At 44.9% G+C, this 14,156-nt stretch overlaps 1 protein-coding gene across 2 annotated transcripts in view; it reads right to left on the bottom strand.

Moving 5' to 3' along the window:
- Positions 1 to 380: 380 nt before the first annotated feature.
- Ack (activated Cdc42 kinase) overlaps positions 381 to 14,156 on the bottom strand; it is a 65,632-nt gene continuing 51,856 nt past the window's right edge. The window contains exons 8-9 of one of the 2 annotated variants that reach the window (XR_013306789.1): positions 9,102 to 9,457; positions 7,277 to 7,351 (exon numbers count right to left, since the gene is read on the bottom strand). Coding sequence is in view for 1 of the 2 variants with exons in the window: in XM_077629434.1 (XP_077485560.1) it covers positions 9,188 to 9,457 (270 nt within the window). In the remaining variant the exon portion in view is untranslated. Of the gene's footprint in view, positions 9,458 to 14,156 lie in introns of both variants that reach the window. The other variant, XM_077629434.1, reaches the window with a different exon arrangement.

The raw sequence follows: 14,156 nt of genomic DNA on the forward strand, positions 1-14,156 counted from the left end.
TAATTACCGTAAGGTAATTACCATAACCTGTAGGCACTATTTGCTGCCAAGTTGTAAAGCCATGCCAGACACACATCTGACCGGCTTTTCTGCCTTCCAAGTGCTTACGCACTCTTCCGTTTCTAACCAGATGTGCTAATTAGCATGCTGCAAAGCTGCCTTTGTGGCTAAATACTGTGGTAGGACAGAAAAAGAAATAAAAATAAACGTCTCAGGCCACCATAGATGAATAGCATATATGCTGCCTTCATGGACAGGCAGCAGCGAGACTCCAAGGCCTCTGCCCGCACCATGTAAATATCATAGTGGTGCCTTCATGAAGAGCTGAAAAGGCCTTTCTCATATGCTGACAAGATGAAGAAAACGCAGACACAATTTTACATCGTATTCAATAAATATATTACAATCTGATAAAATACAGCTCGAGCAGCGCAAGCAGCTGCCGTTTGGTTACATCACACAGAACACACTCGGCTTTACGAAATCACCTTAGAGGTAGATGAGAGCAAACAAAATGAGCTTCATATGGTTTGTTTCTGTTAGGGTCTTTGGAGCACACATCATACCAACTCCGCTCATCACCGGTCCCGCTAGTGTATATCCCATGTGCAGCCACACAAAATGTGACCATACAGTGTTTAACAAGGAATGCAGAAGAAAGGGGAGCAGAAAGTGTTTCATATCGTCAAGGAAACGTGATGGTAAGTTTTATTAGAGGACATTGCAAATGCTTATGATGAAGCTCACACAAGCAGGAATGTATTATAATAGCACATTTGGACATCTATTTAACTGCCTCACATAGCGACAAGCAGTGCCCTTCGGAAGTTCTCTTTCGCCTGTGTGCAGTGACCATTAACAGCTCTGACCACACCTTCATCCGTGGAAGCCCTTGAGGTGATCTTAAATATCCAATGCAACTACTACAGGTTGAAAGTCAGTGCAAAGAGCGAGAGGCAAAAAACATTATTTTCAAGGCTTGTGCAGCATTTTAGGATTACTAGTCTTGAACACACAAATGAAGTAAACGGCCATCTGAAGCTGACATATCCATTACATTTAACATTAGCGGTTGTTTTTGAAAGGGATGCATCATCGCAGTACCGTCACCAAGAAACTGGCACTAAATAATCTATGTGCTAAAGCCAAGACAATGAGGAAGAGCTATAGTGGGAGAAATGGCTAAACCCGGTCCAGTACACCATCTGGCACATAAGAGCCATGGCATATAAACACAGTGCCTGATTGCACATCCCATATTGCGTATGCAATGATGAAACTAAACCTGCTAGGATACTTGCTAATGTTAGCAGAAAGCAAGGAAAATTCATGAGATCAAAAAAGGCTCCCATGTCTGGAAGGAGCCACCAGCATAAACAAACTTTATGCAGATGCACTAATCACGATAGTGACATTGCAAGGACAGCTGGTGGGTCAGCCACTGCAATTACTATTTTTCCAGCTGCATCTCATCAAGAGTCAGAATCAAGGAAATAACATTGCTTACCGAGTTTTCATCCACAAAGATGCCACCATTGTCAGATCGCAATTTTAAGTCAAGTGTTTTAACCTCAACATTTTATTTGCTTCAGGCAATTCTTGCTGTCATTACAATTTTCTGCCATCGGAGTGAACTGTACATCATGATATCCTCCCATCACCTTCTTCTCCTGCTGACACAAGTCTGTTGCCCACAGCAAAAGAAAAGTGCATCTATACTGCCTAGACATTGCATGGCGAACTGGATATCCAAGGCCTCAACAAAGTCAAATGCCTCTCGATATAAACGATTACTTCCTCACCTGTTCTCGGCAGCAGGTGCGGCCGGAAAAAGGCCCAGGAATTAATGGTGAATTCCAATCACAAATATGGAGCGGGCTGCCCTCTCCGCGACAGAGCGCTTACATCCAGCGGAGAGCACATGCCTTGAATCCACGTTTAGAACACTCGTGCTAGGTGGCGCTCGCGAACCATGCCACTCGCGAGCGCGTCTACTACAGAACGGCAGCTGGAAGGAAGCATGCCCACATCACGCAGACTTCTGGTCCAATCCGCCGATTTCAGCAGAGGAGTCCAGACTGCTGCACAGAGCAATCCTAGCACGGCGACTTGTCCTAATCTTCCAATGAAACAGATTTGCTCTAAAAAGAGCAGAAGAGGCTGATTGGAAAGTGTTCCGAATCTGTGATTGGAATTCAACATAAGTCTAATTGAAGCTCGAAAGGTATACACCACTATTGCTCCCGGCAATACCATGACAGTCTGAGTGGCATAGGCAAAAGCACATGAAACTGAATTATTGAAGTTATGAATTAGTTGGGCATGTTACAAACAGCAACAGCCTTGAGTTCAAAATAGGATGAGACTAAGAAATAGTGAGATTCTGCCAGAACTTGGTTATTAGCACATCTCTGTTGGATTCATGAGTGGCAGCAAGGCAGATACAAGGGCAGAAAATGCGTGGGCACTTCCTGTTCAGTTTTCATTTCAGTCCATACAAAGCTCTGAGCACACGCAACAAGGAAGATAGTTGTAAATATAGATAGATGTTGTGCTGTAAACTTAGCAGTCCATAAATATTTGATTAAAATAAATAGCTTTAACATAACACTGTTCTAACACAGAAAGTAACAGCAGCAACAGTTGACTGTTTATACATGAAACAGTTCATACAAATATTATTTTGTCATTAAAGAGGTATCAGCCACTCAGAACACTACTCACGCTACATAATGGAGGCATAATTCCTGCAACTTTTTCAAGCAAGCACAGTGTATCTACAAACATGTGCAGAGAAGGTGTAGAAACGTACAGTCTTCACGCCATATGGGTTGCTTTCCAGCCATGTAGTGGGGCACTTATGACACCCTTGAGGCTCCGATTCTCTATATGATGAGGAGAACCCTCATCTTCACCTTTAAATATCTTTCGGTCTTTGGGGTTGCCCTAAATATTGAATATGAGCTTCAAGAACAAGCCATGTGGCCTGAAGACTTTTGACAAAAGCTGTACACTGTATCTCTGTGTGTCAAGGCACAAAGATACTGGCATGATGAGGGAGGAGTGTCCATCGGGGTATCAAAGCACACTGAGAGTTCATAACAGTGAGTCACTTGAATCGCTGCTTGTATGCAATTGCATTTCCTGCAAATCCTGTGAATGTATATAAATGGGCTGGCTTGTCAGAAGAAAATTGAGCTGCACTTTCTGGGAATTCCGTTCCCAGTTATAAGTCTAGCTGCTTTCAGCACTTCCACCATCAATCCATCATGAAACAAAGCACGAGCAATGTTAGAATGTAAATGGAATAAAACTATAACAGATAACAAACAATAAATGCAAGACTGAAATCAAGTGCCCACTGAGGTGGCAATTGTCAATATTATGTAAACAAAAAACAAAGTATGACACCACTCATATACACGTTAGTGGCTTGATGCGTTAGCATTGCTAGCATGTGAACATAAGAGCACAGAACTGTTAGAAGCTTTGAACAAGTAAATGTATATGTTACATGAAAGAAAAGACAGGGCTATTAACAAGATGTATGGAACAGTTCGGTTACCCTGAGCATAAATGAAGTGCAGGTTCCATAAATCATGCACACACTGTAAATAAGTATAGTTGCCTCACACAACACACAAACTATATTCATGTGCATGTTACATGAGTACTATTTGTACTGAATATATATGAATGTATAACTCACCAGGTATATAGGCTTCATATATTGTGAGCCACATCATTGCCCCTTTGACACATAGCTTTAAGACCAATACAGTATTCAATGCACACCTATGGTTCTTATGAACTGCAAATGACTGTCATGTGTAATGTTTTCCCAACAATGACCTTGTTGTCAGCTATTATAAATGGCTAGCACAAATCACCTGGCCATTTCAATTCCACCGCTATACTCAAACATAGAACAATATGTAGATGAAGCTGACCACAATATGTCAGTGCACGTAAAAGAACCCCAGGTACTTGAAATTCTCCGCAGTCCTCCACTACTGTGTCCCTCATAGCCTGAGTGGCTTTGGGACCTTAAACACCATAAATCAAACTGCTATTTATCTTGCAGCCAGAAGACCTGGATGCCGCCATATAGATTGTGTACGTGCATGTGGCAACAATTTTGCTTGATAAACAGAACAGCTTCAAAGGTCACACAGAGTGAAGAAATGTGAGGTAAACACCTTGCGGTCACCTTTCAGGAACAATAAGCTTAGCTATGTCTTTATCCAAAAATAAACTGCGCCACCATACAAATGAAAAACTTGCACCGCATTGCATTAGGCCCTCCTCAGTCAGCAGTGTGCACGTTATCCACTGGCTGTCATGCGCATGAACAATGTGTTTATTACTTAATTGTGTCTAGCAAGGAGAGTAGCACACAGCGCTTACTTTCTACTCTAGCCTCATTACAAGTTTGATGAGCCAACTTGTCCCCTTGAAGTAGAAACTGCCAATAGCATGTTTTGCTTCTACGGTAATGTTCAACTGTGTTTTTCCACCCTAATCAACTTTCATATTTATTCAAGCAGAGGTCAGCCACTAATGTAGGTTCTGCTCTTAGGTTGAAAGCATCACGAGCACATTGAAAGATTAATCAAATATAAACTGGCCCATAATAAAATTGGAGCATGAGAAATGTTTACCTTGGCATGCATTCAGTGGACCTTCATTAAGGAAAGCACTGCCCATTGCTTAATTGTACCCTTCACTGAATAGATGGTGACAAGATTAATCAATCCTAGGAATGATGGCAATGACAGCCATCAATAACAGAATTATTAGCATTGAGGGGAGCTGACCATGTTTGGTGTAAGTAGTAAACTAACAGCTCAGGTTATCGACGATATTTCTGGAAAAAGAATGACCTATGGTCAGTTAGACACATTATACCGTACCATTTGCTGCTATAAGCTTTTTAGAAGCTAAAAACTCGCAAGCAAAATGCTGACATCAGAAAGAAGAAACAACAGAGGCACAGCACTCTCTTATTCTTGTCTAAGTGTGTTGTTGATAACTCTTCAGTTACCTGTAAATATCAAGTACAAATGCCAAGGCAAGTATTTACCACACAAGTCATGATTGTAAAGCAGGATGATACACCTCCATGTGAAATGGCAATGATGTGGTCTTATGTGAAATCTTGCTCCCCGCACATGAAGCTGACATCAAGCACTTGCCGACAGCACCAGTAGTAGATTCTGTATGCTCTGTACAAGAAATACATATTTCTACATAAATGTTGCTCCACAAATACATAGACCTACATAAATGTTACTCGAGGTGTCACTTTTTGACCATAGCAGCTGGCAAATGACACAATAAAAAGCTCCTCCAAGTACAGAGACATCTCAAGTAAACTTCCAGTCAAACGGTGAAGCCAGTCTGGAACACTATAATAGTTTCATTTGTCTTACAGCTGTCAAACATGCTCTGGTGGTGTTCCATACTCTTTTTCGTTGTTTCCAATGCCTGAGGTGGTTTTGGACCTCAAGAATACAGACCACAATGGATGTCTATGACCGATGCACTCCTAAAAGCTCAGGCCCTACCACAAGCCAAGCAATCGAGACACAGACTAGTGTGCAAGAGTCTGCAAACTACTTTTCCCTCACACTGACAGCTATACATTCTTACACTACTGTGATATAAAGTGTACACACAGCAATCTTTGGTCAAATTTGAAGATTGTCCTTTCTGGCTAGGAAAAGAAAAAAATTCTTGCGTCGATGTAACACGCTTGCACTCTATAGCATTTGCTACCATTAGGTACCACGAAGCATGGTGTTCCAAAAACATTGACCACCAGTGCCTACATGGTGATTAAAAGTACACATGTGCTCACAAGTTACTGCTGGAATACATTCATATATTTACAGAATTTAACAGGTGTTCAGTAAACCAAAACGAGCAGCTAACTAAAGCTGCGAGCAAATTTAAAGCTGCCTTTTCTTCACTCCAAGCTGTTCTAAGATACACGACTTGAGAAACAGCTGCTCAGAATGAGTACAAACCATCACGCAGTAAGCCCCAAGGTAGAATTTTCTGCCCCAACATTTTGATAGGTAGTCAACTACACACAGCACAGTAAAGCAATTTCATAAATGGTAAATGCCTAGCCACCAATCATCACAGAAGGCAGCTGTGAAAGACTAAACAGGGAATCATGCACAGAGTTCAGATTATAGAACATAGCAGCAGTGCAGGAAAAAAGCACAAGAAGGACAGTGATCGATCAAGGTGATTTCATGGCACGCATATCAGTTATATTCCCTGCATTTGGTGTGAACCAGCACTGTACTTAAGTATTATGATGCTAGCTAGTGTTCTTTTCAGGCAGCCCTCAATGTTGTTTGGTTGAATCTGCAACTCTTGAATTGCACCAGAATCTACCAATTACAGTAGAATCTCGATAAACGGAAGCAGGTTAAACGGAACCAGTGCTTAAATGGAACAAACGCCTCACAGTTGGTTGGTTTTGTATTAAGGCAATGTAAAAAAAAATCTCGTTAATCGGAACAAAAATTTTCCGACCACCATATAAACGGAACCAAAAATAGACCCCAAACCGCAACTTGACGTGAGCGCGCAGCCTCATCCCGGTACGCATCACTGCCTCCTCCCTCCTTCTTTCCGTTATCCGCCTTTGGACGTTTCCGGTTTTCTCGCATGCTACAACCGCATCGCCCGCTTTCTGTCACAGTGTGCTTGCAGTTCTGTTCAGCTAGGCGTAAGCCTTACATCTGCTGTTGAGCGCCGTCTGCAACCTTTCGTCGCGAAGTCAGCATCCGATGGCAGCGCAGAAGTGACCTCACAATGCCCTTACGCTAGAAAGGGAGGTGGAGATAATTAACGACTTCGAGAGTGGTTTCTTCACAAAAACAGCGCTTGGGACTAACTACACTGCCCCAAAGAGCAGCCTCACGACGATTCTTCAGGACAAGGATAAGCTGCAGCAGGCTTTCGGGACGTCCCGCTTTGGCCCTCAAAGAAAACGACTGCGGGTGGCCAACTACGAAGATCTGGAGAAGTGCCTGGTGGTTTTGCTGCGGAAAGTCCGCAGTGAAAACATTCCGATCAGCGGGCCACTCATTCACGCGCAAGCAGAAGAATTTGTTCTGTAGCTCGGCATCGAACGTTTCTCGTGCAGCAAAAGGTGGTTCACGAGATTTAAAGATCGGAATGGCATAGTGTGTCGTGCCATTTCAGGGGAGGTTGCCACTGCAGACACGACAGCATGCGGGGACTGGCGAGCAAGACGTCTCCCCAAAATTCTGCAGAAATGAGCAGCCTGTCTAGTATGGGTGGCGCCATCCAAAGAAAACGGTTGCGAGAGCTGAAACAAGGAAACATAAAGTTCTTTTTCACAAACCAATAAATTGCAGTTCCCACTGATTTCCACAGAATAAGTGGACCATTGACATTTTTTTTTAATTTCTGTAGTGCTTTGAAAAAAAGTTCACTGCTTACTGCTTTTGTGCAATAAAGTTTGTGCCCATAGTGTACCGTTCTCTTTATTATCTAGATTTTGCATTTGAGATCCGCTTCCGCGGAGACTGCCAACTGCGCGCACACCTGTCTCGTCGGAACCAAGCACCGTGGAACGGATTGCAAAATCCTGAACCTTCTCTCTGTAAACGAAACTCCTAATAAACGGAACATACCAGTCCCTTGAGGTTCCGTTTAACGAGAGTCCACTGTACCAATAAAAATACATATTCTCTCCAGTTACCGTTAGGTCTTGTTTTTTTGTCACACACCCTAGCAGGGTGCAATATAACAGACCTCAGTCAAACTCACAGTAAAGACTCAAGAGAAAACCTAAGAGTGCTAGGATCAAAAGGATGAGCTGCCACTGTGCAACTGAACATCTTTTTTAAAAAGACAATAAGGACAACCTGAAGATGGCTTGTAACGATTGGGCACTAAGCTCTAATTACAGAGACCACTCTCACCAAAAAAAAAAGGTTTCGTTACCTAGAAAAGAACAAAAAAATGCAGGTGTCCCCATCACTGGCCTATTTCGCACGTAAAATGTGAGATTCTACGCTGGTTTTTGGGCGCGGATCCCAGAAGCGGGGCTACAGCACCATTCACTTAAAAACACAAGCAGCCAGTCCTTTCAATGTGGAGGTCACAAGTTTGAATCAGGCCGTACGATTATCTTTGAATTTAATTTTCTTAATTATAAATGCACCTTTAGTTGCCACACAAACGTCAACACACCCAGAAAGAGTGAGGGAATCAATTTTTAGTGAGAACAATAAATGAAGCGAGTTGCTCTTCGTGTCCCTTTAATGAGAGAGGAAAAGAATAATGCTTGGAAATTAGTTTTTAAAGCCATGTAGGCTAATTCTTGTGCTCTGACCATTAAGCAGAAGTAAGAAATTTTGAGATTCTTTTACTAACTGACTTTTAAAATTTATTTTATCCACTCTTTATGCAAACCATACTTATCAAATGAAAACAGCAGTTCATAGCCAACAGCAGTCAGCACAGCTTGATCATCTAAGTGGAAGTTTGATATATTAATGCATTATATTTAATGCACAAACAAATCATACATTATGCCTATTATCACGTTATCACTGTCACCAACAAGAATACCAGCAACTAACAGGTCGCAGCCACAAAAAAAATCACCACACTGATCTGAGCGTAAAACATGCTGCTTGAGTTGTACGAGATTCTAAGGGATAACACGTGATCACGAGGAGATACTGGATTAAATGCAGGGCATTTTGACAGTAGCCATTTGACAGAGATGATTGCGACAAATGACATTTCCGCAGAGACCCTCTGAGAATTATCAGTGAAAAAGTATTCCTCCTTCACATTTAATTTTCAATAATGGGGGATTTGGAACTATCCAAGCTATTGGGAGCCTGCTCAACGACACTGTTAAGCATACTGTTTGCCATTCCTTTGATGCCACGCATAAATGCACAGTCATCTCTGCACTGAGTCCAGCAGCGTGATCACGCGCATTTAACAACTCTGGCAGTACTCTCGATTTCGATGTGGACAGTAATTGAGGAAAGGTATCGTTGCTAAGGCTCTTTTGTACAGACCAGAAAGATTCTTACAGCCACAGATATGGCCTCAGAGAGGACCTGCTCCCTCAGATAGCAGCAGTGGCACTGCTCAAACGATGTCAGCCGGAGGAGGCCGGTCACGTGCCCCTGTCCTTGGTGTCCAGGAGGTGCGAAGCGGCCTGGTCGGCGTCCCAATTGAACGCTCGCAGGGCGGCCTCGCATTCCCCCCTCCCTGCGATTCCAAGCGCCTGGAGCCGTGCCAGCTGTGTCTGCTGCAATGCCAGCTGGGGACTGCCACGAGCCAGTGCCAGCGCACGCCGGCACTCGGCCTCTGAGACACCCGGTAGCCGCGAACGGAGAAGGGAGAGCGCGGCCGCCGCTGCTGCGGCCGAGCCACCAGCAGGGCCCTGCGATGTGGGCGCACAGCAAGTATGTGCAGGTTCTCCCATAGGTGGAAGCTTCAACACAACACATAATATCAAAGGTAGTTGACAAAGACTTCGTTCTGTACGCTTCGCCTCATGCAGACAATGGAAACGAGAAAAAATGCATAAATAAACCTGAAAGAATGTGTTTTCCACAGGGCACAAGTTTCCTGTGAAACAACATTTATTTTTACTTATGTGCCTCCTGCTACATTTTGTTATGGCTAATAAGTAAGCAGAGACGCCGTATTCCAGACTTGATCAATTTTACACCGAAAGTTCTTAATGACTGAACTTAAAAAAAAATTGTTTCAAAGACAGCTAATTGTTATTGACACCTAATTTCTGTTGCATATTTTCTTCTCTGTTATGATGGACATAATGTGTTGTATCCACCTGCGACCGCTAAATAATTTTTAATCGGATTTATTCTATCATGCTGTTTTGATTTTATCAACCGAAAGATGGCTGTAACGTATAAGTATTAACCCTATAACTTGTCCCCGCAGACTTCCTAATCTCATCTGTCTACACGAAATATACTGGAGAAGGATAGACATTTGGCCAAGTTGGTGTCATAGTGAATCTAACAGCATGAAAGTCGCCCTTGTCTTTCGTGCTGGTAGATTCACTATGTCCACATGACTTTTTGCCACCACCTGCGATGCTTGCCTTCTCTCATAACCAGCAATTGAGGACAAAAGCATTTTTGTATGCAAATGCTTATGAATCCAATTTTTTTCATATAATGTAAGATTTCAGTATAACAATCAATATATCTGCCAACCACACGATGGCAGTCTTGAACTTTTTGCTATCAGCGTTCTTGCTATCGTCAAATGTGCTCCCCATTGGTCTTCTATGGCTGTCTTAACTGCTCGATGCAGTTAATAGAAACACATTAAAAAGAAAGATTTTATGGCACATCATGGCAATGGACCATTAACTTCAATATTTCCATAACAGTATCTCACAATTGTTCAATGTTCTAAATTTTTGTCCCAGAATGTTGGACATGTCCAATCCACAGCATTACCCTCAGTGGCCACTGAATACATTACCTTCTACTGATTCCTACTTCCTCTTTACGAATGTCCTAATCTGCCATCCGTGCTTGATTGCATGTGTATTATTTGTTCCTCCCCCCTCTGCTGCTGCTTTCATGTTGTCCTCACGATCACCGGACTGCCTCCTCATGCCACTTCTGTATGGCAAAGCAAAGCACTTCTGTATGCCCTATCCAACCTTGCACACTTTTGTGCGGCTGTGTGGAGCAGAGCAGAGAAGTTTATGTGGTCGCCGCGTGATCAGAGTGTGCCGCACCTTTTTTTCACTTTCCCTATCCGTCACAGTCTTTATCTACTTCTTCTGCTCCACACTTCGTCACTGTGTCATAAGGCCCTGTGGCTCCTATTCGCCTGCCCTATTTTTAGTCTTTGGTGCCTCTGTTGCTGCCCACGTGGTCGCGCCGTGATCAGATCATGTCGCTCCTTTTCTTTGCTTGCGCTGTCTCTCGCAGTCCTTTGTTGCCTCCACTGCTGCCCACATGGTCGCCATGTGATCATATCCTGTGGCTATTTTGCTTCCCTTGTGCTATCTCTCACAGTCCTTTGATGCCTCTGCTGCTACTCACGTGGTCGTCCCATGATCAGATACTGTCACTATTTTTCTTTTCTTTCCCTATCTCTAGCACTCCTTTGTTGCTTCTGCCGCTGCCCACATGGTTGCAACGAGATAAGAACCTTGTGCTCCTTTACTTCCCTTGCCATATACCTAACGGTCCTTTGTTGTCTCCGCTGCTGCCCGCGAGGTCGCCGCGTGATCGGATCCTGTCGCTATTTTTCTTCACTTGCCCTATCCCTAATAGTCCTCTGTTGCCTCTGCTGCTGCCCATGTGGTCGCCATGTGATAAAAACCTCACGCTCCTTTACTTCCCTTCCCATATCCCTACCATCTCTTTGTTGCCTCTGCAGCTGCCCATGTGGTCAACACGTGATAAGAGCCTCAGGCTTCTTTTCTGCATTGGCCCTGTCCCTAACAGTCCTTTGTTGCCTCTGCCGCTCCTTACGTGGTTGCCGCGTGATCAGATCCTGTCCCTACTTTTCTTCCCTTGCCCTATCCGCAACAGTCCTTTGTTGCCTCTACGGCTGCCCATATGGTCGCCACTTGATCACATATCCTGTCCATATTTTTCTTCCCTTGCCCAATACCAAATAGTCTTTGGTTGCCTTTGTCCACGTGGTCGCCATGTGACCAGATCCTGTCGCTATTTTCCTTCGCTTCCCGTTGGACCGCAGATTTTTTGATGGACGTCCAGCAAAGATCTGAAAGCGTACGTCCCAAACGGGACACCACTGGTACCACCGTTGGACATACTTTTTTGCCGTCCGGTTTGTTTGTATCACAAGAAGTCGTGCAGATGTTCATTCATGAACTGGTGCAGTGTTCTGAACCTGACATCCTGCGTAGGGAAGGATCAGCATGAATTTATATGCAGAACCAGCATTCATTCTGCCTACAATTGCAATGGGCACTTTACATGTCGCTGTGGGCAATCACCCATCACCTGCTATGCTTGTCGGGCTCATGTAAAGGCTACACGTCCAGGCCATTCAAAGCTGCCTTCCAGTCAAACTGGCGCACAGAAAGCTGTTAAAGTTCACTCACAAAGAGACCTTCATACCTAGCAGTCTGTATGGCTGCATGCCCACAGCCTGCGGCAGCGATATCTGTTCTTAGTCCGAATTTGGACAACGCATGCGCATTTCCTGGAGGCCCTATATCTAATCAGGCTACCCTGTGGACATCTCATGGGTGTCTGCACTGGGTTTGCCCCAATTTTGAACGTTCCTCCGATGTCAGAATATCCTGTTTCAACGCTCGTGGGACGTCCTCACGGACACCAGTTCTTTCGCGCGAGACGATCTGACAGATGCCCGTAGTAGGTCCCGTGGATTTTGGCGGATGTCCTACCCAGCCAACAGCGTACGTACCCAGATGCGCCCAGAAAGGATGGAATGTCCCAGTCCCAGTAAAACATTTATCGAACATTTCCAGGACGTAGAGGCAGGTCACAGAAACACAAGCAAAAGGGAAGAGCGCCCACTAATGTCCTAGAAACGTTTTTTTCGAGAGTGTTAAGCAGAAACAAAAAATCATAGCATTTTGGTCCCAGAAAGGTAACTGGGAGCATGTTTTTGGGACCAATGCTTTTCAACAAAAAATACAAATTGACTCCTCGCTCCCTTTTCTATTTCCCTCGCGCCAAAAGCTACGGGGAGAGGTTTTCTTGCACTCGCCGTTTTGAGAGATCAAGCAGTTTTGTTCGAACAGCCGAAGGAAGCGCATTTCACCCCGCATCTCTTTCGTGGGCCGTCGGCTCCATGCTGCAGACAGGCAGGCGACGGCGGTCTGCCTTTTCATCGCACCGCCGGCAGCGGCGGTCACCAACGTGCAAGTCTTCTATAGTGTTTCCAACTTCAGCACGGTGTAGCGGTCCCTGCAGGCATCAACTACCAGCAGTCCTCGTTGCGCCGCTGTCTAGCAGAGGTGCAGTAATGGCCCCCCATCGCTCGTCCGGCTTCCTCGCTACGCTCGCCCAGCTTCCTCGCTGGACGGAAGCCATCTTGCGTACACGTATTCGCGCAGCCCCTAGCCGCTCGCGCGATCTTGCTCTTGCTCTCATAACTGGGCTGTCGTGAACTTCGTAGCTACGGATTCATGGCAGCTTTCCCGCGCACCTTGGCGTGCCCACATAATTCCTTTTGAAACTGATGCAGCGGCGCGCAGCGCATCGCAAGTCTTTTGCGCAGCTTCACGGCCCTACACCACAATGGCGCTCTTACAGGCGTCGTTCGCGGCAGCGGATTTCAAAACAATGGGCAACTCCTAGCGCGCACTCTGCATGCCTCAGTGCCTCCGACGACTGTGGCGTGTTGTTGGTGGCAGCCTGGCCATCCACTGCAGTTATTGGCGGGAGAGATCTTCGGAAGCCCACCAGACCCTTGCTGCGAGTGCCCATGGATCAACCTGCTCTACCTACATTGCCGTCCTGTCGCAGCGGTATAGTTTGTGTTGTGTTCGCGTCGCTGGCTTTAAACCCTTTCCCACACCGGATTACTTGTGCCTTGATCCCCTTGATCTCGCCTCCCACGCCGTATTGTGCCGTACGCGCGGTCTGCTATACCATGGGGGGTGCGGCGCGCTAGGCCTCCTACCTCAAGACGTCCCCCTTTCTATCCGGCGCCAAGCAGTCTTATCTCCACACTTAGTCACAAGAAAATAAAACGGGGTGTAACGAGGATGTAAGACGTATGTTTGAGCGTTCGCTGTGTCGTGAGAAGGTGCAGGACAGAAGGCTGCGTTGAATTCATGTATATAGTTGCAGCATTTTATTTCATCCCCGTGTTTCCGTTGGCAAGGTCGTCAAGGTATGTTGGTTTATGCTCGTTTTTTTTTTATTTTCGCCCCGTAGAATTAATTTTTTTCCTCTTTTGATAACACGCTCAAGCTTACTCCGAGGCTCGTGCGACAGGCAAAGCCAGAGGGAGGTTTCACCCTGCAGAATATCCGTGACCTGAAACCGCGTATCTGTATCGTACGCCCATATCGTCTTTTCTTTTGGCACCCATGCAGGTTGCTCTTTACATGCGTTTGCTTTTGCGTGTGCACATATACTTTT

The sequence above is a fragment of the Amblyomma americanum genome, chromosome 7, assembly GCF_052857255.1.
Source record: "Amblyomma americanum isolate KBUSLIRL-KWMA chromosome 7, ASM5285725v1, whole genome shotgun sequence".
Lineage (NCBI taxonomy): Eukaryota > Metazoa > Arthropoda > Arachnida > Ixodida > Ixodidae > Amblyomma > Amblyomma americanum.